Source organism: Chelonia mydas, chromosome 21 (genome assembly GCF_015237465.2).
Source record: "Chelonia mydas isolate rCheMyd1 chromosome 21, rCheMyd1.pri.v2, whole genome shotgun sequence".
Taxonomy (NCBI): domain Eukaryota; kingdom Metazoa; phylum Chordata; order Testudines; family Cheloniidae; genus Chelonia; species Chelonia mydas.
This window is the reverse complement of record NC_051261.2, coordinates 6,526,662-6,554,487: the sequence shown is the minus strand read 5'-3', so window position 1 is coordinate 6,554,487 and position 27,826 is coordinate 6,526,662. Positions and strand designations below refer to the sequence as shown.

At 44.5% G+C, this 27,826-nt stretch overlaps 2 protein-coding genes across 2 annotated transcripts in view; both read right to left on the bottom strand.

Moving 5' to 3' along the window:
* Nucleotides 1-781: 781 nt before the first annotated feature.
* Nucleotides 782-17,195, bottom strand: PM20D1 (peptidase M20 domain containing 1). The gene is made up of 13 exons (XM_037884879.2): nt 16,982-17,195; nt 14,425-14,511; nt 13,531-13,763; nt 12,602-12,688; nt 11,704-11,837; nt 9,630-9,749; nt 8,661-8,736; nt 8,302-8,363; nt 7,916-7,994; nt 6,519-6,590; nt 4,872-5,040; nt 4,022-4,121; nt 782-3,154 (listed from the first exon to the last, which is right to left on the bottom strand). The coding sequence occupies exons 1-13, from the start codon at nt 17,178-17,180 to the stop codon at nt 3,025-3,027; spliced, it is 1,548 nt and encodes a 515-aa protein (XP_037740807.1). The 5' UTR covers nt 17,181-17,195; the 3' UTR covers nt 782-3,024.
* An 842-nt stretch (nt 17,196-18,037) lies between these two features.
* SLC26A9 (solute carrier family 26 member 9) overlaps nt 18,038-27,826 on the bottom strand; it is a 44,351-nt gene continuing 34,562 nt past the window's right edge. Inside the window, exons 17-21 of the mRNA XM_037885253.2 lie at nt 27,185-27,502; nt 26,616-26,670; nt 25,196-25,341; nt 22,425-22,502; nt 18,038-21,403 (exon numbers count right to left, since the gene is read on the bottom strand). Of these exons, the coding sequence (XP_037741181.2) occupies nt 21,356-21,403; nt 22,425-22,502; nt 25,196-25,341; nt 26,616-26,670; nt 27,185-27,502 (645 nt within the window). The 3' untranslated portion in view covers nt 18,038-21,355. The remainder of the gene's footprint in view (nt 21,404-22,424; nt 22,503-25,195; nt 25,342-26,615; nt 26,671-27,184; nt 27,503-27,826) is intronic.

Genomic DNA, 27,826 nt, shown 5'->3' with positions numbered 1-27,826 from the left:
AAAAAGGTGCTCCCAACACCACCTAAACTATAAGATCACCATTTGGATTAGACGTGCATGTGGGTCTTCAATGTGCCAATCTCTGCTGCTGAAGGGTGTGTGTGGATGGGAATCACTGATGTAACAGATACAACACTTCTACTGCTGAGGGCTCCTGGCTGGTTCAATTACTAATGGTTCAAGTCTCTATTTTAGATTCAGCCTGATATTTCAAAGTACAAGGGGGTTTCAGGGAAACAGCTATGTCATTGCAGCTTTCTAAAGCCACACATGTAGCTTGTGGAAGTTGACTTTGGGGTGGTAGTCTCCCTCCTTGAGAGCTGGCACTCCAAGCATGACAGGTTTCTTCTCAAAGCCAGCCACATGGTAGCACAGAGGAGAGATACACTTGATTAAAGGCTTCTTGCTACCTAGCTCAGTGGGGCTGGAGAGTGTCAGGTTCAAGGGGAACCTCCTGTCACTGAAGTAGCAAATCCGGCTGGATATTTAAGCAGACTCCTAAACAGTTTATGGAAGGAAACAGACAAAGTTAATTGACACAGGCTTTGTACAGAAAGGAGGGCACCAGGGAGGGGAGATGAGGGCTGGTTGGAAAAATGTGGGGTTTTTTTCCTGTTTTGGCAAAAATTTGTTTTGATGGAAATTTTTTGACTAGCTCTAGTGAAGACCCAGGTGTGGAAATGACTGATGGCAGGGAAGAGATGAACGTCTTCCCAGCAATTATACATTCATGTTAGAATATTAAATAAAGACTAGGAAAGAATCTGCAATCCCATTTTTATTAGCTTCAAATCAAGATTAGGTTTTATTTTTTATCAGTAATTTAATTTTAGTACATCTGTTGCAAAAAAACCTGTGGACATACACAGTTTGGTAAGAAGGAAAGTACAAGAATCAGTTTCATTATTTAATGTTTTCCAAGATGACATTTCATTGTACCGTACCGTATTCCTATATATTCTTCACCAAGAATACAGAGAGAACCTTCCATTCCAGTGTACAACTTGACAAACATCTGTGGAACAGTGCAACTGAAAGAGGTTTTAGCTTGTTTCCAGCATTGCATTTCCTGTGTTAGTAGTGCATGAAGTGGCTTTCACCTATTTGCACTTGGGGATAGCATCTGGATCAGATGCCCCTTCTTGGCAATTGTTTATTTGATTAATAATGGCAACTTTAGTGAAAGGGAACATTTTTGCAATAGCCTAAAAGAAGGATACTTAATCCTGGTCTACATTAGCACTTTCTGGGAAGTCTCCCTCTGGTGCAAATCCCTGGGTGGTAACAATGATGGGTGCACTAGTGCAAAGCATTCAGGGTTAGATAACATGGTAGTAAAAATGCCAATGGCCTGTCTGTACTAAGGCTACCATCATTACTAGGGCAAGGGTGGGTGATTTCCTGAAAAGTGTGAGTGTAGACATAGCTTTAGTGTGCTAGGGCCCTTTCCAGTGAGGTGCAGAGTGTTCTCAGCTCCCCCTGCACTGGAAGGGAACTGGGGTCATTCTGCACCATACAGAAACGAGCTAGGAATGGAAAACTAAAGACGAAAAAAGAAGAATATATCTCCTAGGTATCAGCTTATTCAGTGAAAAGGGAAAATAGACGAACGCACAATTTTGATTTACTTTTCCTTTAAGTTGCAATTCATAATTCTGGCACCACGATCACATAGTGCCTCATGGGCTTACCAAAGAGAGACAGAAATACTTAAAAGCAACAAAAAAAAAAAAAAAAGAGGAAAAGAAATCAGAGGCAGGCAATAGCACCTCCAAGATCTGGTGCACCACCAGTTGGAACTATGTAATTAGATCTTACCGAGATTTTTTAAAATTATTGTAAATTATGACCAAGATTTTCAAATGTCTAGTGACTGGGAGATCTCTTAAATGGGATTTCAGAAAGTGCTGAACACCCACCTTCTGAAAACCGGGCCCCTGAAAAGTGTACCAGGTTGGCCCCCCAAAGCACTAGTCTTTTCTGAAATGGCAGCAGGCAGTAAATGTACAGAGGGGGCTGAGGAGGGGGCATATGCTCCTGTGGCCTTGCCGGTACGTTAACTAGCACCCCTTCAGGCATATATATCCATCTATTACACAGGTAAAATGCACCACAGCTCAGGAAAAATGTAAACAATGGATGGCATGTGAGCATCAGGGAAAGTCTACTTAATGGCAAAAGCAAGCTTGCTGCAGTACCAGGGGCATTACACAGCATGCTCCACAGACATACTACTGCGGGGGGTATACATTCAGCATTTAATGCTGTCTTTAAACTACACAGCACCAGGATTTTTAGGCTTCTGGGGTTTGATCTCGCAAAGTGCTCAGTGACTTCAGTTTCCACTGACCTCAGCTCAGCACCTTGCAGATCAGTGCTTCAGTGTTTTGGGAATACAAATAATGATCCATTTGGATGAAATTCGCCCGTGTAGAGGGCTGGGACAAGGTGTAGGCACCACTTAAATCCTAATTAAATTCCTACTTTAGTGGGACTTAAGCCTTCCAGACAGGACCTGGGTAGTGCCTAGGCCTTGCACTGGCCCTTTCCACAGGGGTGAATTTCGTGGTACAATAAAGGAGTGGGGTTATGAAAGGAGATGGATATTTCCAGAAAATAAATCTCTCTTTTCTGGCCATTTCCACCAGTTTTTCTATGTTGTGCTTGTTCGTTGTCTCCTTAACATTCCCTTCCCCAAGCTCCATCCCACAGCATTTCCCTTTAATGTTAGTATGTGTCTAATGGCTGCAGGTGAAGGTAGGGAGATGAGGTGGTGTGGAGATCAGAGGTTTTTTCTATTGATCCAATTCTCTTCTGCCATTTCAAGTTTCCCTTTACTTTTTGGCAGGCTTTGTATCTGCTGACAGCAGCCTCATTGCTTTTCATCTCTATGCAAATTACCATCCGCAATAACCTAGTTCCAGAACAAAATGCAATGTCAATAAGTAGCTGCTTTGTATACCCCAAGTTGCTGCCATCCCATGATTCACCTTGATAGCTGCTCCTCTCCCCATTTCTTTTGTCTCACAGCTCGTGGGAGTTTGCATGAGGCTCTGGGAGCTTGTTGATATCAGAGTTCTGAATCAGCTGGTAAAGAAACTCCACTTGTTTCTCATAGCCCTCAATTGAGATCCTCTCATTCAACCCATGGACTCTGTTAAAGTGAGAAGAATATTTTTCATTACAATATGCATGAGCCACCTACATGGGAACTGCAAACCCAGTCCAGGCTGCTGATTCCCCAGTTCTCTTTATAAAGGCTCAGGAATGTCAGGATGTAAGTAGGAAACAGTGTGAGACAAATAAAAATCTACAGAACAATGCACTCCAAGCAAGATCTTTTCCTGAGGCCAGTATAAATGGCTTACTGATTCTAAGGCCAGAGCACAGTGGGTAAGACCATGGAGTGGGTAGAAAGGGCAGGCAAGTGGAAGTATAGTAGGCACCGTAGGTTCCTGCACTGACATACCAGAGGCCCTTTGAGTCAGAGGGCAGAACAGCTACCTGGGCACTCTGCTCCTATTTCAGTTCCACTCGCGTGGAAAATAAAATTGATGCACTAGCAAGTGAACCAACTCCTAGCATGGTTAATACTTTTGTATTCACACAACTCCCAGCTTTAAAGAGTTAATCAAGTGGGAGTACCATGTTTGTGCCGGCATGTGGACATGCATATTAAACAAGGGCTTCACACTAGAACCAAACCTTTCAGAATCCTGAATTGTATTTCTGATCCAGCCAACCCTGCAAGTTCAGCTGTCCCACTGGAAGGGATGTTTGAACCAGGTCCTGTCTACATTTTAAATAGAGATGAATCGGGGCTAACTCTCTCCCACAGCAGTTCTCATCCATTATGAGTGCAGCACCCAACTCTGCAGAAAATGGGTGGCTTTTGTGATTCTGAGGCACCCATATGGCCACACCATGGCATACAAATTTGGGTTTCATTCTCTAGGCCAGCACATGCTAATTTTCTTTCTATAGTCCCTTTAGCATTCCCCCCACAAGCAGAATATAATACCTGGGTAAATCGTCCGGTTTAAAGACCAGTGGGTTAAATCGATAAATGGCATCTGTGAGCTTAGTGAAGTGCCGGCTGTCTGTGTTTCCAATACAAATACCTGGAAAACAAACCCACGGGTCAGGTTGTCTCAGCACAAGTGAAACCAATTAGCTGTCAAGGAAAAAGGCTTGGCTGATGTAGCATTTCTACGCTTTGAAAACTTAAACTCCTTTTGAAAATAAATTACTGTTCCCATGTCAGCACGGGAAATAAAGAATGCTGGAACTCTTTCAGCAACGAGAGGAGCGGAGCACCACACCTCATTGGCTTCAATGGGAGTTGTGGTGCCCAGCACCTGTCAGGATCAGGCTCTTATTCTTCTATGTGTCAATTTCAAACTTAAGTCCCTATCCCATAAGCTGTGTAGCACCAGCATAGAACACCTTGCATGATAAGGACTTTAGATAGTCAGGTACAGCACAGAAGATGAAAGATGGTTTTGCCAGTCATGGAAGTGCAAACTGAAAGGCTAAAATGAGAAGACCTCTCCTGCTACTCCTAACATCCCTGAAGAGATTCCCTGGGGTGTTTTGCAGGGAGACTCAATTCAAAGTTCATTGTTTCTGCCAGTTTCCTGTTTGCTTTTTCTATTTCTACCATAACTCAACACACACACACACACACACACACACACTTTAAAGCAGAGAGATGGAACCTAACACAAGAGGGAACAACAGCTGTTTCCAGTCGTTAACAGCTGAGGTGGAGGGATACACAGAAATGGAAACAAAGCAACTGGGGATGGTGGGGGGCCCACAGGAATGTGGAAGTATAAGAGGAAACAATAATCATCATGAGTGGCGCTTACCTGGAGCTATGTTGCTGACATCGGGGAAAACATCCAGTAGGGTTCTTCGGAAAATCTGGACTCCAAAGGCATGATTATCCCAGGGGCTGATAGGGAGTGGGTCAAAGGCTTCCTGTAGGTGTATCTTTACTCTGTCATCAGCAATAGTGTTTTTGACTATCTCTAGCACCTATGAACACACCCAGAGGAACAAATAAGCAAAGGGAATGAGAGTTTTCCTTGTGGATGTCTGTGTAGGTGCCAGTTTCAAGGCTTGTCTTGTAAATCAATTGCCAGCTATGGCTCCAAATGAAGACATACAATCAGGACAGGGACCATGTAGTGGCCTCATGGTGGAAGTCTGTTTTCCTCTTACACAATGCGCTCCCGGCATTAAAGGTCGAAGGACTTCCAAGGCAATCACTTATGCGTCAGTGCCTCAAAAGGCCTTCCTTAACCCCTTCAGTACAAAAGGGCACCACTGTGTAACTGGATCAGTCAAGTGAATGGAATACCAAAAAAGCTTTCAGCATGATTGTCCAGAGAGAGGGGGTTGATATTATTCATAAATAATAGGCTATGTCAGACCTTCTCAAGTGTGAGAGATCAGGTCACCTTCTAGTGGCTACAACTGTCAGAAGATAAGCCTTAATACTATTACGTAAGCATGTATGGTCCATGGCAAGATTCCCAAACCATGGATCACCATGTACCACTGGTAGTACGTGAGCTCGATGTTTCATCAATTCACTTCACATTTTTTTTAAGGCGGTGGTATGTGAACCAATGAAGTGTGGGAGCCACTTGTCTATGGGTTACTCTGAAGCAAGAGTGACTCCCCAAGGCTGCTTAATATAGCTGCAGGTCTACATTTCATAGAGGGCATCCCTCAGAATCCGGACTGTCTCCTGTCCTCCTCCATATTTAGAAGGTAGTGTTTAGAATCCAAAGTGAGTCTTCAAAAAGAGTCCTGTAAAACAAGCCACTGAGGATCTCTCTCATTTATACTGCATTCATCACTGTGATATCTGGCACATATAACAAACACTAAAGCAAACAACTGGCCCAAAGGGACAATCTTCCCTGGTTACAGGCCCAAATAAAGAAAAAGACGCAATGGACACATGCATCTTATACTATGTGCTCAAAGGGAAAAAAAAAACCTTTGATAAATTTGGCTCTGGCAACTGCAAATTGCAGAACACTTCCTTCCCCCTAGACTCTAAACTTCGGGACAGACAATGAGAGCTTTCTGATGGAAAAGACCTGCTGCAACAGGGGATAAGGTATTCTCAGCTGGCCAGATGCCATTACACTCAGAGATTTACAGAAGACAACCAGTAGCTTGACTTGCACCTGGAAACATAAAGGAAGCCAGCACAGAGCACAGATATTACATGCTCACATCTGCAAAATGCAGGCAGGCAATTTTGCACTACATGAACCTTCTAAGGGGTCTTCTATGGAACCTTAGGTAGAGTGTATTACAACCGCGCAGTCCGGAGGTTGCAGAGGCAAGGTCGACAACAGAGAGGAAAGCTTGCAAACTCCAGAGCAGTCAACAACTGTCTATTTCAAAGGTATAGGAAAGTTAAGTAAATGACATGTCAGGGACAAATGTCATGATGAAAACAAAAGGTGAACAAAAGTGTAACATGCAGACATTACCTCTTCAACCTTTTGTGATGGGTGGATCCGAAAATTCACAGTTGCTTTTGCGGAAGGTGGGATGACATTGGACTAGGGGGGAAAAAGGAGGTACAAACAATACAGAGAAAGTCATAAGCAGAGTCAAAGGCCAATCACAGAACTGCCACTGTAATATTACATCATCCTGCTACCAAAAAAGTTAAACTACTGCTCATGCAGTTCCAGAGCTCACCGTTCAAGGCCTCCACCAGCTCCCATTGAAATAAATGCCCAAACCTTCCACCATTTGATCGCTGTAAACATTAGTCATTTACAACACAGGTAGTTATATAAGGAATAGGCACTTTTCATTTAGAATTTTTTCTCTGTGTGAGAAAGGGCTTGGCATAGTTTTTTTTAAATAATAACTTCATTTTATATGAAGTCACTCTTCCAAAAAATCCTCCTTTATAGCTGAGTCCATTGCCTCAAAGCACACCAGACATGACCCATGTACATCACTTAACAGCATAAGTACAGGTATGGAATTCCCGTTTTCTACAAAATATATTTTATACTTTGTTAAGTATGCAAGTTACACAGTCTTTGAACACACACAGTAAAAAAGCAAAGCAAACAACATGTTATTTCTCTTCTCACCACTCAGTGTCACTGTTTACCTATTATATCTTGACAGGTTTCAGAGTAGCAGCCGTGTTAGTGTGTATCCGCAAAAAGAAAAGGAGGACTTGTGGCACTTTAGAGACTTTTCTATTATATCTTGTTTTCTAGACAAGTGATCCTTTTCAGTAAAGATTTCCTTTGAGGAATGCACAAAGTAGCCAAACTATTAATTGCTCTCATTGGTGTTTCAGAGCTGCAATTCTCAACTGTTCTGGGTAACTGCACCTATTTATCAGGTTAAGACCTTGACTGTACCAGCCAGAACCTGCTGCCTCTCACTCTGCTGTGCTTGCTCTAACCCACTGTGGAGTTTAGGGATATCAGTCTTGTGATCATGGGACAAAGGTCCCATCTATAGTAGGAAGCTGTCCTGTTGCTGAAAATGGGTGGTCCAAAGTCTCAATCACGCTTCGTGTAACGGGACTGAAAATGTTTTTTATCCTGTTTACATTAGCACTTAAACCATTTTCAGCACCAGTTTAGAAAGAACTGGATAACACATATGGTCATCAATGAAACAATTTTCTATTGTAAACCCTAAGGTTTGAACTGGGCTATACTTTCAGATGGAGTGAGGTTGGCAAAGCATGAAGGCCCAGTATAGAGGCCGAGTTTAAAATTAAGTGTAGGAGAAGACTAGAAAACCATTCATAGTGGTACATCTAGCAGTATGTGGGAACCACCATTCTAAATAATACAGGCGTTCTCCTCACGCTATGTAGAGGAAACATCAAATGCACACATGAAGCTACCTTGATTCCTGCATTAAACATGGTGATTGCTGTGGTGGTCCGAATCAAGGCATTAGTGGACGGCTTCTGCTCGAAAATTCTGCATGAAAATAAGTTTTTAAAAGGAGTTTTGTACTTATAAAAGATATAAATGACAACAGTGAGAATTAAATTGATTAGACCACTCTATGCATTAACAGAGCAGCTACAGTATGTTTCAATTATTAATTAAAGCAAGGTAAATGCTTTACAGTCTCATAAACTGAGAAATAGGATGGCTGATTTCCACGGAAGATCAGGCTGATTGGCAAGAAAGCTAGAGGACTAAAGTTTCTAAATGGACATTAGTTCCCATATTTCACGGGGGCAGAGGCTGGGAGTGTGGAAGAGGAGATGTGTTCCCTTACCTGCTGATGATAGGTGAGAACAGCCACAGGTTGGTCATGATGATATTGAGAGGAAAACGGAACTAAGTGGCAAGAGAAAACAAAAATACACCAATTATCAAAATTCCAGCTTTAGAAACTAAAGTGATGTCACTACTCAGTGCAGAACACAGGGTTAAAGGATCACTGCTATGTACAGTATGAGAGGGATGCTGCAAAGGGAGAACTATTGCATTTAGGCTTTGAATTCTCCTTTCTGAGTTAAATGATTTTAACAGAGACTAGGAAACCTCCCTAGGTAATTTACGTCTGGGGCTACTTTTAATTTATTAATATTAATAATGTAAAACTTGAGGATGAAGCTACAGTTGAATCCTTACCTCTGAAGCCAAGTGCTCAAGAATCATAATTTCTGGCCCATGGCCAAACAGATTGGGCATGGGATTCTGCTCCAACCTACAACACGCAAATGAGCATGTGAAAAAAAACCTTATTTTACATTATTGCAGAAAACAGGTTGCATTTTTATTCATGGATTTTGCCAAGAGCTTGAAATGTAGCCACATTTCTCTTAGCTCACAAATCAAGGAGAACAACTTCACCATGGATTTCAGAGCATTCCTGTCTCATCCAAAGATAGTATTTTGGGGAGGATGAAGAGATAGCCAAGGTTGCCTCCCAATGAGAAGGAAGGGACAGTAAGGGAGATGTGGAAATCTATAAAAATGGTAGGCCAAAAAGATAGCAAGTCTCTCTTTATTTCAGGCACTTTATAAAACAACATCCTTGCCCCCATCAATCTATTCTGTATCCACTGGGACAGGGAGGCTGAGAAGGAGGAGCACTATCTTGTACCAGAGCCTACGGGAAATAACATTTTGATACCACATCATGTTTATTTGCCTGCATAGATATCACCTGTAGGCAGCAGATACAGTCAAGAAAGATTCTTGGAGAGAAATTCTGGCAACAAACAAAAGGAAGGAACAAAAATAGCTTCATGTCACCTTTGCAGATATCCAAATTCTGGCGCTACTCAGTGACATTTAGGCCCTTGGTGTAAGTCTGAGTAGCCCCGATGATGCTCTAATTTATGCCTGGCCTTTTAAGTTCCCTAGGGACCATTCCAGGAACTGCGAACAGCTGGAGTGCAGAGGTGCTCCAGCCATGCCCTCTTCCCCTGACCACAACCCCTCTGCCAGGGGTTGCATATCAGCACTTATCTGAGCCATAAGCTTCAGTTTTAAACATCCTCAGAGAGGTACAATATCTAGTGCTGAGGTCAAGTCTGTTTAAGGAGATTTTGCATGACAGTCTTAGGTCTGTTACACAGCTAGGTAAACTCTCACCTGGACAACGCTGCTGCAAGAATACCAATACTCGTCTCCTTAGAAGGGGCAGAGGAATGACCTTGCTCTTTTTCCACGCTGAAGTTCGCTGTAATTGCACCCTTCTCTGTGATAGCTATTCTGATGAACGAGAAATAACTTCATCAAGCCGATTCCAAGTATTACATAACTGGAGTTCTTCAGCCTCCACAGATTGTAGACAGAGGGGGCTGATACGCTTATTTTTTAGAACCAGATAAAAATACTCTAAGAGCAGCAGCAACAACAAAAGCATTTAAAGCCACACCTGAGTGGTAGGAGCATTGGGGTCTTGGCTTTTTCTCCAGATTTCACATCACACAACTAACACACTTGCTCTGGCACAGCTGCAGTACCCTGCTTGTGACAGCACGGTGAGAGACTGAAAGTAAGTGCACTCGGAAGGCTCTTTGCTTACGTGTTGAACCACAGCTGCAGTATAGTTGACAGACCAAGTGTCTTAAAAACAAATGTCATTTAAGTATAGCAAGACAGTTTCATGGTAATTAAAAGGAATTAATGATTACAAACACCTCTGTGGAGGTTGACAATAGGAAATACTTATCCTATGCAGTGTTAACCTTAAACAATAGCATTTTAAATCTAGTTTGATGTCAAGGGCCAATTGCTGTCTTATTAATTCTAAACTGCATTCATATTTCAAAATATAGGTATCATATTTTCCATTGGGAGACTGGCCCATGCACTTGTCAATTTTATATGCTTCCACAGCCAACACTAAGATTATGGGGTTCTCTTTTTGACTACAGTTCTGCATGAAAACCAGAATGCTTCCCACAAAAACTAAATTGCAGCTTTGGAGAAGGAAATGGATTTGTAAAACTGAAACACCTATACGCAGTCAGATCTGACCCTTCTACCAACAGTGTCTGATAGTGCCTGTGTTCATCACATTTGTTTTATCATCAAATTTTTTATATCACAATTCCAAATCCTGTTAGCACCAGGTTGTCTTTTCCCTGCTTTTTATAACAACAAATAAATGAGACTGACTCATCACAGGGCTTCCTAAATTAACCTTCAGGTGATATTTCAGTGAGGCCACTGAGGGATCCCAGGTCTTCAGAGGATTCTCTACCACAGACGGAAAGGGACAGAATTCATAACTCAACAGATATCCCATTTCCTCATTCTTTCCTTCTCAAGATAAAGGGTCACCCTTGCATTTCCTCAGAAAAGGTATGAATCAAGCTTACAAGCTGCATGCCAAAGACTAACTTTTGTTTTTAAACACTTCACAGCTACATCAGGGTCACTATCTAAGCTGACCAAAGAGAAACAGTATTGATTGCATGTCCCATCCTGCCATTTGCAAAGTAGCAAATGGCAGTCAGGAGGCTGAAACACTGATTGCCACAACGGTGAACCAGCCTCAGGTTCTGCTGCCAAAACCTCAACTACACACCAAAGTTACTAAATTTTTATCTAAAGAAAAAAAATAAAATCCATGGGCAGCTACAAACGACAGCCTAGAAGACAGCTACGTATAAATATGGGCATCTCCATCCTCAGCCCCTGTGACTCAGCTGCAACCTAGCCAAACTCACCTACTCAAGTAAACAAGGAGGTATAACAAAAGTGTGATACAGTGATTGGTGGGATGAAAACCGTAGGGTGCTTTTCCCAGCCAAGTGCTCCATGCATTAGCTAAGGATGCCCAATGTTTGCAACACTGAGAGCTGCAATGAAAATCTGACAGGAGCCTAAGAGCCACACACAGATGTATGTAAGTATGTAAATATACTTAATTCTTAAACATGCACACAACCCGAATATTTGCTTGTATTTATATTTACACTGAGATGAACAGAAACTGCAATCAAATCACCAGCAATAAAACCCTGCAGTTCGTCAGCTGTGTCTTCACCAAGGAAAAAAAGGGCAGCGGCAGGCCACATTTTAAGATGCCATAGAGGGCCTGTATGTTGAATTATGGACACCCCTGCATTAGTCCAAACTAGAAGACTCTCTCATACTTACCCATAAAGCCAGGGATCAGGCTCATTGTGTTAAATTCTCTTCTTTCCTTACTTACACTGCTACTGGCTTCTTTATTCCCTCCAAGAACCCATCTAAGATAACGCTTCCCTCATCTAGCAGGAAAGAAAGCTTCACTCCTCTAGCTTCCAGCAGAGCTGCAATCTTCATTGCTCCCTTACGACCTGATACCTATGAGAGTCCAAATCAGAGGAATTGCCATGCTGAATCGCACAAGCAGTCCATCTAGTACAGTATCCTGACTCTGACAGTGACCAGTGCTACATGAGAAAGGTGCAAGAAACCCCAGAGTGAGCAATTATGAAATAACCTGTCCATAAGGTGAAGTTTCTTTCTAACCCCCATCAATTAGTGGTTGCTTATGCTCTGAAGCAGGAGAGTTTACATCCAGTCTAATATAACTGAAGATGTTCTCATTATTCATGAGAAGCCTCAATGCTACCTCACAGCAATGACCTCTATATCTTAATTAGACATTGTTTAAAAAGGTATTTAATTTTATCATTTCTTGTCTTTCAATTTTACTGAACGCCCTTCTTGTCTTTATAAGAATGGTAATTCTGCTACCCTATCATTCTCTATTTCTAGCCCTATGTCATTAAAGACTCTGTTAGATAACACTGTTCACCTGCAACAGTCAAAAACATCTTAACCTGGATTTTCACATTTCACTCATACACTGTACTTTTTATGTCTGACAGCCCTAGAAAAGCCATACCAAAGAACAGTATGGATTTACCCTTTTCCTCTCTTTCCACTGAGCAAAACCCTGACACCCAGGTCACTGAGAGCTGAACTGTCAATATATACCTATGACTGCAATGCTCTAAAGTTGATTTAGTCAAGTACAAGGACAATGCAGGCAACTGGCTATCCAAGAATTAAGCTGCTGTTATAGGAGGAAACAAGAGAGAGAGACAGACTGAGAGAAATACCTCTTCGTCATGTCCAATGCCGATATAGAAAGACCTGCGAGGTCTGTAGTCTCTTCTCAGCAGGAATTCTAGAGCTTGCAGAATACCCTGTGGAACAGAGGCAGCATGTTAGTCACTGTGTCGTTTTGCTCTCTGAGGTTGCAAAGAAGAGCTACTTCATATGGCGAAGAACATGAAGATGTAAAGGAAATCCGGTACTTTCACAGTCCTCAAGCAGGCTTCATTCTTTTAACTATTTCGGGGTTTTTTTTCACTCCACCTAGTTGATGATAATCATATTCTTTTGCAAATACAATCCAACAGACTTAATAATCCTTAAAACTCAGTGTGTTACATAATATCAGAATAAATATATAAAACAGTATGGGCTTGATCCTACTCTTACTGGAGGCCAAGGCAAACTCCAACTCGCTTCAAAGGGAGCATGTTCGGGGTCTCTATGTCTGAAAACCCCCCACTTAACTGAGCCTTTAAATTGCATCTAGACTGCATATGGTATGGCTCTCGCTAGTTGTAGCAAATCCATTACTTTAATGAGAATTAACTTTTTATACAAAAACATTACTAAGGAAGAACAAAGAGAAAAATAAGAACAGTGGGGATGAATTTTGTAATCCGTTAACACTTGTGTTTTTTTCCAGTCTCATCTATTTTTTTTTCCTTCCTAAACTGTGGTCATTGTCTAATCAGCAGTGGTTAGTTTGTATTTCTGCTGTCTTGCCAGCATCCATTTTGCCTCATACATTGCAATGGTTAATTTTGATGTAGTTGTTTCTGGGATTATTACTGCCACTCTCAATAGCTAACTAGTTCCAAAACAGAAGTTCTCAAATCACAAAACTACGAGACTGTTAATTATTTACCCATCAGACCCTGAGCAAAAACATTCCTTAGAGCTTTTCTGAAATGAGGTGACAGAGAAGACATACTATAGCAGAATTTTTGTTGTCCACTGTTCCTCGTCCATAGATGAAACCGTCAAGTTCCTTAGCAGAGAAAGGAGGGACATGCCACCCCTCTTGAGAAGCTGGGACTACATCCATGTGTGCAAGCAGCATGTAGGGCATGAGCTGGGGGTCAGAACCCTGGACAGTGAAGAGATGGCTGTATCCCCCAATGATCTCATGTTGAATGAACTTGGTAGAAAATACAGCAGGAAAGACTGTTTAAAAATAAATTCAAAAGAAGAGAGAAATATACAAAGGAGAAAAATCAGCAAGGTCTTTTATATTCCACCACCAAAATTATTGGGAATACGACATGAACCTGTTAGCGGAATTTTGCCACTGACTTTAATGGAAGCATGGTCGATAGTGAATTTTAACACGGATGGCAATAAGACTACAAAGCTTGAGACGCTGCAGGCAGCAACTGTGCAAGCTTCCCTCAAACAACGTTACCAAACTGTCCCAATCGGTAGTGGAAACCCTCAATAGCTTTGTCTCCCTTGGCAAAAACAGGACCAGTAACTCACTGCCACTGCAGCTGTGTTGGACGATGGAACCTTCAGACAGGCTTAGGCTTTTTTATCACAAGGTTCTCTAACTCTCTTCAGAGCAGGGTCATGACATGGTAGTAAAAAGACACCTATGCCCTGTCTATGCTACAGTTTCTACCATCAGTGGAGATACGCCACAGTTGAACTGCAGGTCCCATTTTGGCCCCTATGATAATCCATTCCTCTTTTGAGAAAAATCAAGATTAAAAAGTGCTACACCAAACAAAGTACTATTCCACTATATTCAGAATCTAAACCTTCTACTCAACTTGTTGCCAACCTCCTGCCCTTTTATTAAAAATATGTAGGAACGTAAATTCTGTACCTTTTTGAATATAATTCCCAAATTCTGCCAAGGCTGTTGTATTTTGGTCTTCTGGAGAGAAGGAAACTGTTTGAATTTTGATGGCACCTTAAATGAAAATATGAAGTAGAGCATTTTTGGCAATGATGTCAATCAGTCTGACAGTCATTTTAACTGATTTGAGCCAGTAAGGAAGAGGGGGCAGTAATTTATTTAGTATGGCAAAGGGACATCTCAAGATGTACAACTGCAGAGTACAGACAAACTGTGTTTTGTATGTCAGCGGGATGAGATATTGGAGAAGACTGTCAGTAGGAGGAAACAAAGGCTGCAGGTGTATGGAATTCTGGTTCCAGTTAAGACAAGACTATCTGCTGTGGGAAAGCATAATAATTCATTTACTGACCCGTTTCAGCTTTGCAGTACATTCATTTGGCAGACTCTAAAACATATATACAGCTTTCTGGGCAAGTTTTTCCTTGCCATCCACTGCAAATATGGTGCAGCCGCATGGATTCACCTACTCCTTATTGTCCCTCTTCTATAGACTTAATATTATGTTTATGAACAAAGGATGAGGAATGGGCCAACCAACAACAACAATAGCACCTTGCATTTACAGATCCTCTTTGAACGCAAAGTGCTTTATAAACTAAAACAGCTATACTGCTCTGAGACACCCAGGCCCCTGGTTGTGGAATCCTTCAATATCCTCTCCTTCTTTTTCATTAATATCTACATTGGACCACTCAGCAAGATTGTCAGAGGCAGATGTCACCGATACACATATGATACTCAGGTGTATGTGTCCTCCACTATCTCCAAGACACATCTCCAGGTTTTGCTTAGGATATCTGTTGGGGTCAAAGTATATGACTGCAAATGTAAATATACCAGGTATTTTGAGACAGGCACCAGTGTCATCCAGTGCTAAAGAATCTTAACTGATAACAAGAAATGAATTATACAGAGGAGCTATTAAAACAATATTATTCCTTTCTTTCATTTGTCAGCAGAAGAAACAAATCCTGGTTTGTTTTTTTTAAGACATGATTTTCAATCTTTTTGTTCTGCAGTTTTTCTTCCTTCCCTACCACCCATAGCATGTACTTTCTGCAGTGTCATGGAAGCAGGGCGGGAGGGATGTGCCTTATGGAGATAAAGGGAGGTTGTCAGTTTCAGGGTGGTGTCAGCAGCCCCAGTTGCTGGAGGGCAGCCAGTGGGGGGTGTCAGAGCTTGAGGATGGGTTAGCGGTTTCCTTGGGAACATGTCAGTGTCTGAGAAGAGGTGCTGGGAGGGGAGCAGGCCAATGTCTAAGCAAGCAATAAGGGGCTGAATAGATGCTTAAAAGTAAAGTGACACAATGGGAAGAAGATGCTCGTCGGGGGCGGGGGGGGCAGTGTCACTTGAGGGAGCGCTAATGCTCAAGCAACTTCTGTCTGTGGGTGTCTGTGCCTGAGGGTGCATGGTACACATGGGAGAGAAGAGCCCACTGAGGGAATTCTGCCTGGGACACCAGACTAGAGAGGTCAGTGCTCTGGGGGTCTTGGTAAATGGATGGCGTTAGTAGCTGATGAGGAGGCATCAGTACTTAAGGGATTTCTGGGGGCTCAGTGTATTCAGGACAGGTTCGGTCCCTAGAGAATTCAGATGGAGGGTGAGTCCTGGGTGGAGGGGGGTTTCAGAGCACTCACTCTCAAGAGGGCCCTTGGATGGGGTCTTAGCCTCAAAGAAAATGGGGGGAGGTAGCCTGGTAGAAGTTGCTTGGGAGAGGGTCATGATGCAGTTTTGGTGGCCAGAGGAGGTGCAGTTAGGGAATGTAACTTTAGGGATCCAAGGGGGTGTACTCCTCAGGAGAGATGGAGTTCTGGGATCCCGGGCGGGGAGAAGCTTAGCCAGGAATGGGCGGGGCTGAAAATGGTCTGTCATCAGGAGGATCAATCAGGAATGGGAGGAGTTATTTGGGATGGGATTATAATCTCCAGGATTTGTCAAGGGGTGGAGGTGGTTCTGTTGGTGGACACCTGCTGGGGATTCGGGTTTTGCCCCAGATTTGTGTGCATGTAAGGTGAGGGGGGGATGTCTGTGGAAAGATTTAGTCTGGGAGCATGAGTTCTTGGGAGCAGTATTAGTCTGGGGAATCCCGGGGGGGGGGGCTAATCTAGGAGTGAGAGGTTGTCTAATGGGAGAATTAGTCTGGGGTGAAGGGCCCCCGGGGTGTGGGGGGTTAGTCAGGGGCAGTCCCCCCTGGAAATCAGAAGGATTAATTTGAGGGTGTCCCCCCAGGGGTGGAGGTTAGTGGGGGGTTGGCGGGGGGTACCCCCTGGAGGTGGAGGTTAGTTGGGGGGGTTGGCAGGGGGTACCCCCCAGGGGTGGAGGTTAGTTAGGGGCTGGGGGGGGTTGGCGGGGGGTACCCCCCGAGGGTGGAGGTTAGTTGGGGGGTAACGGGGGTTTGGCTGGGGGTACCCCCGGGGTGGGGGTTAGTTGGGGGCCAGGGAGTCCCAGGGCTGGGGGGCCGGCCTGGGGGGCCGGGGCGCTCCCCCGGGGATGGGGGTCTGAGGGGTCCCGGCCCCTTCACCTCTCAGCGCCTCCTTCAGCTCCTGCCTGTCGCGGGCGCTGAGCTCGAAGCCCAGCGCGGCCCGCCGCCCCCCGAGCGGCGGGCTCGGCGGCGGGCGGAGGACGTAGGCCCGCCCCAGCACCACGGCCAGCAGGGCCAGCGCGGCCCCGCACAGCCCCAGGCAGGCGGCACAGGCCGCCCCGCGCAGCCGCCCCGCCATGCCGCTCCGCTCGCCTCGCGCGCCGCCCGCCAATCACCAGCCCCCAACTCAGAGACTCCGGCCAATCGGAGGCTTCGTTCGGCCTTCGCTGCAAGGCCTGCTGGGAGTTGCAGTTCCCTGGCCCTGGCAGCTGTTTCCGGCAGCTTGACCGCTCACGTGGCGTGCCCAGAGCAGGGGGCTGGAGGCCGGGCTCTTGGGGCCTGCTCCCAGCCCCGGACAAAGTGTGGGGCCCACCACAGGGGCTGGGGTCTGTCTCTGCTGGCTCCCTTTGTGACCTCAGGCAAATCACTTCACCCGAGTATCCCCATGCCTAAAATGGTCATCATACCTACTCCCCAGGGATCTTTTGAAGCTTAATTAATCACACTGTTTAATAGATACCAGGATCTGCAAGTGAACACCACCATAGAAGTGTATAAATTTCGTATGCCTAAGTCATGTTACATGCATTGTGTTTGTTGCTGTCATTAGCAGCAGGAGGACAAGATCTGTTCTCTAACAAAACTCAGTTCACATTCACATAAGCGCAATTGCAGTGTACCTCTTGTTGGGGATAGCAGACCAGGAAATCCAGCGATGGCATTAACACTATTTCTAAAATGAGAGCACTGTTGAGGAAAAGGAGCACCCTTTGCTGATAAATAGCCATGTGATTTATATAAGAGAGTGGTGTAGCATGGATTCTATACGAGTAATTAATTCTGCAAAGGTGTAGAAGCATACAGAAACTCTAGGACAGCACTGGTAAAATACATTAACTGTAGGCATGCCTAAAGCTTTTATCACCATAGTACCAAATAGAATTGGCATAAGGGTTCTGGGAAAGTGTACTCCCAAATCAGTAGATAAAGCATATGATCTGTCACATATTGTTTATTATCAAAAAAAGAAGAACCAAACCAATATTAAATTAAATAAATTACACAAACATTTTGAGCTTGTTATGCATCATGCAAGTATCAAATAAGGCTTCAAAGTAATTACATATTAATATCACTAGACTTTCAGAGACATAAAAGGTCATTGGAAGTTTAGAATTTACCACCCCCAATGGACTCTCTTTCTGAGTTTCTCTAGTTCCCTGGTCAAGATACCCTGGAAATGAAGCTTTCTGAGCTGGCCACATAGAACCTTTGAAAGAGAAATGCAAGTCATGCTAACTTGTCATTCTGTTTTGTTCAGATTGGTGAATGTCGCCTTTGAAACTAATGTTCTGGGACCCATAGACTTATCAGGGTTCTGCATCTAAAACATTTGTGCTACTCAGTAGCAAAATGGTGACAGGAGTTATGCCTTCAAAAATACCATCTGTCAGCTGCTGAGGGCTGCATTTGTCACCAGAATTGGCACTGGGCTACAGAAACCAAGTATCCCTCTACCTGAGACTTCAAGGTGGCAGAGTATGTAATTATTGCCACTACTTTCATGGCATCATTCTTGACATCCCATCCATCATGCTGCTGGGAACTGCAAAGGAAACAATACATACTTTGCACAGGGATCTGTCGCTCTGAGGTTTCCTGTATTTGAACTGATACTTTGGCTGTCAGGCCTGTGGGACTGTGAACTGAACCTTTAGCAGACACACTCTGATTCCTGAATTGCAATTAGGAATATCACTAATTTAAAGTGAGGTCACCACAGAGCTTTTATTATAATGAAAAAGCCCTTTGTTCCATTGCACCAAGCTTTTTGTTTATTCTGATCTTAGCTTGTAGGACATGACAGTCCCAGCAAAATTGTGATTGTCTCTCTAAGGTCAGAGTGAGAAGTAACCTTTTTTTAGTGTTCTCCCAACTAAAGAAAACTGTACTTCTATTTGTTTAATAATTTTCTCCTGCACCATGTAATCAGAGACTGAGATTGAGCAGTGGTGACTTAATTAATGAGGTGCCACACAAAACCCAGGCAGCTCTGATGTTATAACATGGAATGTTTGTCTAGCCTGGATGAGTCATGCAGCTCTATTTTCATTGCAAGTGGGGCATCATTTATCTGGGAGCCACAGTACAGCTGCATTTTCTTTCCCCGATAATGTTATCTCAAAGACCCTTTTATCAGGGTGGTTTAAGAGTGTTTTATGAATTAAACAGATTTAAAACCATATAGTAAAACACAAAAGCATTATTGACATTTTAGGTTATTAGAACAGAAATAATTTTTTAAAAGCAAATTTCCTTTGCATTATTAAGGCCATTATATTTTTTATTCCTGAAAAACAGATGAGTCAGTTTCACATTTGCTTCTAAGCAGTTTCATTTTCTGGCCCTTATGCTTTATCCCAAGGCTGGAAACACCACAGCGGAAGGTTTAAAATCCAGACAAAAAACTGCTTTCATCAGAACTTTAAAAATATCATAGAAAAAATTCTGCTCATCTTAATTTTTGCAAAATTGCTTTTCACAAAACCTGAATTTGGGGCCTAAATTTACGAATAAGTGTCCCTTTAATCCTCAACATATTGTATTTTTCAGCGTTTACATATACTTTAAATGCATTTCCTCTCGTCATAGGCTTCAGAGAATCAATATGGGGATGAAAGGAAGGAACTATAACAGAAAACTAAAATAGCAATAGTTATTAGCATCACTCACACTTTTATATATAAAAGTATTAGGGTTTTTTTTTAAAAAAATTAAAAGATATCATCTGTCTATGGGTTATCGAGTCAGGCTTGTTTGCCCGAGAGGTAGATTGTCCTGGTAGCATCAGTTTGTGGTGATTTTTATTCAAATTCACATAGCGCATGAGGGACCAGACACCGTAGCAATCCCAGCAGATGAGCTTTCTCTTGTCACTTAGGTGATTACCTAAAATCTCTTCAGCTTGAAGCCCCAAGCTTGGAGAGGTTAGTGCTGGGTATCACAAGAGCTGTTGACTCCTGGCATACCCAAAATATGCTCAATCTTTAATTATACTGCTCCTGAGTTTTAGCATCATCAAGAACCATTGGATGTATGCACTGAGCTGAAGGGTCTCTCTCTCCCTGTCCCTGAATTTGCTAGGGATGGGCCCACTGGTTAAGAAAACCTGCTCACCCTGAAACACTTACCTATTTCTAGAGCTGAATCTAAACTGAATTTTTAGCAATGTCCAGATACTGAGAATAGGAAGAGGAAGCATCAAAATACCACAGGAATACCTGCTGTCATGATATTGCCAGATTAAAGGCCTGACCTAAAGCCTGTTAAAGTAAAAGGCAAGATTCTCCTTGACTTCAGTAGGCTTTGAATCAGGCCCTAATTCTGCCGGTGCTTTGAATAAGCTTTATTTTAACTACCCAAACTGTTGGGAAGGCCAGTGTGTGAATATAACTCCCACTAGAGCTGGCAGGAGCTCTTGGTCATGTGAGCTGAGGGTGGCTAATATCCAAAAATAGCCTGAGCATGTAATATAGAATGCAGCATTACTCCCATGCAGTGGTACCAAGGATTTTAGGGTAATAGAAAACACAGCACTGGCTCAGTAAATGGTACCTGGTAATAGACAGGACAGCGCAGGAGGGCCTGTAGGGTAATAGAGAATACAGAGGTGGCTTTGGGCAGCAACCCCAAGAAATTCACAGGCTTAAATTCAGCGTGCAGATTCCCAAAAAGTCAGTGCACATTTTAAAATATTATCACTTCGCAAACCTGCGTCACTGCATCTTGAGAGGGTTACTTGTGGTTATGAATCAAAGCCAGGAAAGGCTTGTAAATTTCCTTATATGTCACCTCCTTGGAAAAAGGAAGGAAAACAAAGGTGATGCCTGTGTTATGCAACCCTTATGGCTGGGTATGTGAGTGGTTCTGGAGGAGGAGGGACAGAGATAGGGTTGACAGCGATGACGGATATTAATAATCCTTCTGCCTGGAGGCACTTGCCATTAAATTAAGTTGCTGCTCTTCTACATGTAGATGAATGTTATTTCCTGAGTTCCTGCTTCTGTTGTGTTCTGCTACCTGCTCCAAGAGTCCATTGCTCTGAATTCCACACACAGAGGGAAGGAGGAGAGAGGATGTCAGGAGGAGAGGTGTGACGGTCCCTCGCCTCCCAGCCTCGCTGCTACCCCGGGCTGGAAGCACAGAAAGGCTGTTCTGCGCACCACTCAGACAGGGGAAACTTCTTCATAAAGGAATACGTGAGAATAGTCAGTTCTGGAGGCTTTGCCAGCACTTTAACATTCCCCCAGGCACTTACAGCGCTGTCTGGGCCTCCGAACGGAACATGGTTCCAAACATCTCCTAAAGGGACAACAAGATGGGTTTGGTTAGAACGGTACCAATGACTTTCACATGTTGGTGTCCAACCGCATAGCCACTGCACTTGATCTCCATTTCTGTATCCAACTTTACACCTTCTTCATTTCCTCTTGGGCTTTACACCTCAAGAGGGAAGGTTATTGGCATTGTGGCTACCTGGTTCATAGGGTTTCCTTTGCATTGTTCCTTAATAGGCTGAAAGGGTCAATTTTCCAATGACCGTCTTTCTCGAGCTAGACCCTGAACGGATGCAAACAGTGCAGCCCCATAAAAGTCAATGGAGCTATGCTGGTCTACACCAGCTGAGTACTTGGACCGAGATCTAGTGATAGGCCTCATGCTCCACGCTCTCCAAACTTTGGAGGCCTTCAGGATCTGAACTTTGTAGCACAGGCCCATCTCCAATATGAGCCCAGGAGTTCCTGTACTAGAATCGATCAACAGCCCATCTAACCCGGTATCCTGTGACACTGGCCAGTGCCCGATGTTTCAGAGGAAGACATAAACCATCCACCACAGTGTGTAATACCATGCCATGCAGGGTGAGGGTTTCTTCCTGTCCTCCCCACCCCTCAAGCTTCTGCATTTAAGCCTGAGGACTGATAGCCCACCAGCCTCCAGGCACATGACAGATAAAAAGCAGCAGATGCAGCAGCAAAAGACGAATGAGTCTCTCTTCAGAGGAAGGACAGTCTTATAGTTAAGCACTAGACTGGGAGTCAGGAGATCCGGGCTCAGTTCCTGCTGCTGCCACAGTCTGACCTCCCTGTGTGACCTTAGGCCTCTCACTTCATCACTCTGTGCCTCAGCCTCCCATCTGCAAACTGCATAACACCGCTCCCTCTTGTCCACCCTTGGTCTGTCTCATCTATAGTGTTCTAAGCTCTATGGGGCAGGGGCTTATTATGTATATGAACAGCTCCCAGCATAATGGGGCATCAGTCTTAGTTGGGGCAGCTGGGTGCTACCACAATACAAAGTGATTCCTGGTCCTATTCCTCACCTCCTCCAAGTTCTTGAATTCTGCACTGCTTTCATCCACAGATTCATCATAGATGGAGAGCTCTGTCTGACTTGGTCTCTGCATGGGAAGAAGTCAAAATCAATGATTAGCAGGCACAGGACTGAAAAGGATAAAACTGTAGCTAACCCAAGAACAGCCTATGAAGTTGCCCTATACAATTTGGAAGCACAAATTGTTATTGGATATGGGTCTGGACCAAAACATCAGACCCAAAACCAGTAAAGTGGATACAGAAAATGATTGGGCAAGTGTATTGGTCCTGATTTGCATTTACACGAGGGCTGAACTACACCAGTTTGGCATTACATTTACATTCACAGCCTCTTTGTGGCCCCTTTTGGCTGTGAAAGTGGTATAAAGAGGTATTAATGTAAATGAGAATCAGACCTATTGCCTTTTGGCTCTTCTTTAAAAAAAAAACACGCATATTTGTTCCAGTGTGAAACTACCTCTTTAAAGTAAAGTACCTGGAATCCGGGGCCCAACTGCGTTAACCGGGACCCTGTAAGACACCCCCTGCCCGCCCCAACATTTAGATTCAACAAACAAAACTGAAAAAGAGTCAGTTGTTTCCTTGTCCTCAATCTCAGTGGGAGCCAGGCGGTTTCACCTTCAGCAAATCTCTTAAAAAGCAAATAATTGCTGTGCAGCCGTGATAAGCGCTTGCCTAGTGTCAGCCCAAGGTTGGGGCTACAGAAGTCTTATCAGGTGTAGCAATGCAAATAAGTGGGCAGGGAGCAGCCCAGGGCTGTGAGCAGCTAGTTACAGTGTAGGCAAGGGAGAGGTCAGACCCCAGTTCCCTTGTTCAGGGAACAGTGAACTGCAAGACTGGTGTTCGGAAGCGGTCACTTAAAGCTGTGTGTGCCACTCTGCCTGTGCTGGTTCATACACAAGCATTCATCACTGTGGTGTCTGATGATTGCACAGCTCAGTGTCTATCTGTGAGTGCGGCTGATGCCCTCACCAGCACCGCAGATGCTATACTTAAAATTCCAACTGCCCCGCGGTTCCCTGGGACATCGCTGAGTAGCCAGGAAAAAAGACACATTCCCTTCCTGCAAGTGACACGGGATGTCAGGGAGCCAGAAATAGAGGAACAAAGTATGAGCCAGATCCTCAGCTGGTGTGAACTGGCATTGCTCAACTGACTTCAGTGCTAATTTACACCCGCTGAGGATTTGGCCCTTTCAATATGGCTATTGCTAACAGATATCGAGCACACTTTCCCCGATCAGACAGGCCTTGCCCCTTTCCCCAGGCCAGTGCTCGGGTGACCATATTTCCCAAAGTAAAATGGGACACTGTGCAGGGCTGGCATCGCCCCTTGCGCCCCCCACCCCCCATTCCTTTGCACCCTTTGTCCTGTTTGCTCTTGCCAACTGATCAAGTCAGCAAGAGCAAACAGGACAAATTCCGCCTTTTGGAAAAGAAAGTCAGGACGACTGGGACAGGGCTTAAAAAAGGAACTGTCCCGGCCAAAATGGGACGTATGGTCACCCTAAAAGACTCTCCAGCCCCCCGCCCACCCCGAACATACCCCATCCTATCGGTTGCTTTGCTTGCTACTTCCCTTGGGGTGTAAGGTGCACTTATTGTGCGCACCCACTGAATGCCTCATTACTGCACGGTCCATGATTCAGTGGCATACATTGTTTTAGGAAGGTTTTGCCCTTGTGCTGGGAGCTAAAAAAGCACATAATTTTTGTGTTTTTCAGGAGACAGCATAAGCTAGTGGATAGTGCACTAGACTGGGATTCAGGAGGCCTGAGTTCTCTTTCTGCCACTGTTGCCGTGCCCATAACACTTCATCTCTCTGTGCCTTTGTTTCCCCTCCAACCCCGTGTCTGACTGTCTATTTAGGTTGCTAACTCTTTGGGGGCAGGGACTGTCTTTTAATATGTGTGTATACAGCACCTAGCACAATGGGGACCCGATCTCTAACAGCTACTGCAATGTAAATAATATGTGGATGACCAGAAAGGGAGTCTGTGGTGACTGACAGTGAGGGGAAGAAGAGTTCCCAGGGTCATCATATTAATTCTTCTTCTTCCTTCCAGGCTCCCATGGAGTCCTGCAGTCCCTTTGCGGCTCTTTAGAATGCTGCCTCACCCACTCCCACCCAACCCTCCGGTGGCAGTAGAAATACACTGGGAGAAAGGGCCCAAAGGGAAGCAGGGTTTCCAAAGGGGAACGTCTCTCGGTAGCGTATTTCCCCTGGCTGAGCTGCTGTTTGCGCACACGCATAGTGGCAAGTCTGGATGTTTTAACACGTTATCATGAGATAAACTCGGCAGCCTGGCCATTGTTTCCATTCGAGTTACTATGCAATAACCAGCTGGTATCTTACTAAATAACCTATGTCACCCCTGTATTTACAGCACGTGCCACACTGCTGCATGTCACTTTCCTTGCCCCTCCCACTAGTAGTCACTTCCTGGGGAGGTGGACGTGTTCTGCCTCTAGTTTCTATGGGCTGATCTCTGCCCTTGTTTGAGTCTATGCCTCCCCGTTGGTAATCAAATTTTGAGCAAAATCCTGCTCCCAGTTACACCTGTGCAATGCTTTTGACTTCAACAGGGTTGGACAGTGACCCCCATATGGGTGTCTGGTCTATACGCTTGGGTCTCTGCCACTTGAGCTAATGGAATAACAGTAGTAGGCTCTTATCCTCTCATGTGTATGCATGTGTGTAGCTGAGGGCAGAATGCAGCCCTGCAGTTCTGCAACCTGGTGGAAAGCCCCAGGCGTACCTCTTCTAAACCAGGAGGACGGAAGACTCCTTTGGCATTTGCCAGCGCAAACAGAACAGCATCGTGGATGGTCAAGAAGATGTGACTTGGGTCCAGGCCCTCTTCTTCGAAGACTCCGCCTGTGCTAATGTCATGGTACACCTGGGCTGCAGAAGGAGAAAAGACGCTATGAGCAAAGAGAAACAGACTGAAAGAGGAGCTATTTGAAAGTAAATGGGGCTGACGGAGAGTTCCTGAACCTGTAGCAATTCCGGTGGGCAGACGCTGACCAGATCAGAAAGGAAATGGTTGGGAATTCACCCCTACACAGAGCAGAGTACCTGCCAAAGTCTGTGCATTACTGGCATCCCATTTAAAGCCGGAGGGCCCACTGCTGCTGATGCGCTTGCAGATGTGTAAATGAGGGCAGAATTTTGTCCTACGTTCTGTGCTATGGTTGGTTTCTGAGGTCGTGACTGAAATAAGATGGTTTGCTGGGCTGAGCAGGAGGAAGGTGATTGTGCTGGCATCCCAGGGAGGGTTTTCAGCGGGTCATGGGGGCAGCAGTGGAGAAGGGTCTGACTTGGACAGGCAGTTTTCCATGATTTTGGGATGGGAGGATTCTGGCAGAATTTTTGTCCTGGGTGAGGCAGGTCAGGAGTCCAATGGGCAGGGTGGTTGGAAGAGAGCAAGGAAGGGAGAGAAGAGACAGATTTACTGCATATATATGTATTCTTAGGTGCAAACTATGGAGGTACGACGTCTATATCCAATCCCAGATAAAATGCCTACATTTATCCACACCAAACGCAGACCTTTTCCAGTCTATATTCCCCCCCCTTTTTTCTGTCCCATCTGTTCTGATTTGCTCTGACATGTCAATTACACATTATTACAGAGAACAATGAAGCCCAGGAAAGTCTAAGTATAATCCTGTCCTATTGTGGGACGATAAACTTGCATGTTTATAACCATTAGCCACAGCCGTTAAGCTCCAAAGAGAACACAACAGGGCCTGAAATAAATGTTTCCAAGTGGAAAACATCCAAAAGCCTCAGTCACAAAGAAAACCATCCCCTTTTTCATTTTGCCTTTGTGGAATGAAATAGCTCTGTAAACCCTTTCTTCTTGCTACACGCTTGCTTTATTCTCAACGGCCCTGAGCTACGAAATCCCGCTTCCTAAAATAATCAGTGTGGAGTGGCATGTGCCGGAAACCTCATCACTTAGGAGATTTCATAGTAGCACTGGGGAATACATTGTAGGGAACAATCCTGTACTAGTCACAGGAGAGGACTAGATAACTGAAAACTTCTTTGGTTCTCTGCAGTTTCATCCCACCCTTTCCGTTGATTCAATATAAAAAATATATCACCACTACGCCTGTGTCTGAGAAACTGGGGAAAGAGCACAAAGAAATGTGCTATGCTTGGATGCTTACCATGCACGTTTGCCAGGAAGACTTTAATCCCAATCTTCTGATAGCTGGAACACAGCTGGATGGGAAGAAGGAGAGAGAGGATAATAAGAAACAATAATATTTAGAGATGCTTTGGACTTATATAAGGCCTTTAATCCAAGGCTCTGCATCCACTTTGCAGATGCTAATTCATACACCCTCACAAGCTGTAAGTGAGGAAGATAAGAGGACCTGTAACGGGAGGTTTTCAGTATGTGTGGTCTCTGTCTGTAGTCCACTGTATTCCTTCTCACTGGCTCCGGGCACATGGTGCAAACACGGTAGGGTGACCAGATGTCCCATTTTTAAAAGGACAGTCCCATTTTTTGGGACTTTTTCTTATATAGGTGCCTATTACCCCCACCCTCTGTCCCATTTTTTCACAGTTGCTATCTGGTAACCCTAACACACATGAACCCACAATGGACTACAATAGGGACCATCACTTGAAGAAGAAGCATCTTTATCCCCATTGCATGGCAGGGAAACAGAGTTGCAAAGAAGTGACTTGCCCAAGGATTCACATGCTGAATTAGTGGCAGAGAACTAACCTTCCCCAGAGCTTTTGTGCCCATCAGATCCACAAAGCACACTCCACTCATGTCCAAGATAACAGTGTGGAAGCTGACGTAGGGCGGTGCTGTGATCATCGGGTCGATGTTTGCAACTGGGCTGACACTGCAAGTGCTGCCTCGGTGGCTCGAGATGCTGCCCAGCTCACTTGAGGTATTGACCTGCCCGGCATTGTTTGTGGGGGGGTGGAATGGGATGTAGGAGATGATGGTGCCATTGGCAGTCGTTTGGTTATTGTTGGTGTCCGTCGGAGAGGTGCTTTCAAAATCTTTCTGGAGCTCTTGCACTGACAAGGTCTGCAGCCAAACAAAGGCAACCAGGTCAGGATGCGATTATCAGTGCTCTCAACCTACCTCCTGAGGCCAGCATCCAGCCCAAATTTTGCGGTTGAGCTACAGCATGTATTTTAGAAAGACATCCATCAGGCCAGTTTCAGTGGAGTTACAGCAGGCGTGAGCTTCTTTTTGACTGCGCCCAAAGGATCAACCAGCTTGTCAAACATTGTCAATGTCTCAAACTGCAGGCTGCATTCCAGCCACCAAGCCACCCCCACTCCCACTTGGCCCATTCGTACCTAGCAGGCAACAGGACATTTGACAGCCTCCCTGACCATGAAAAGA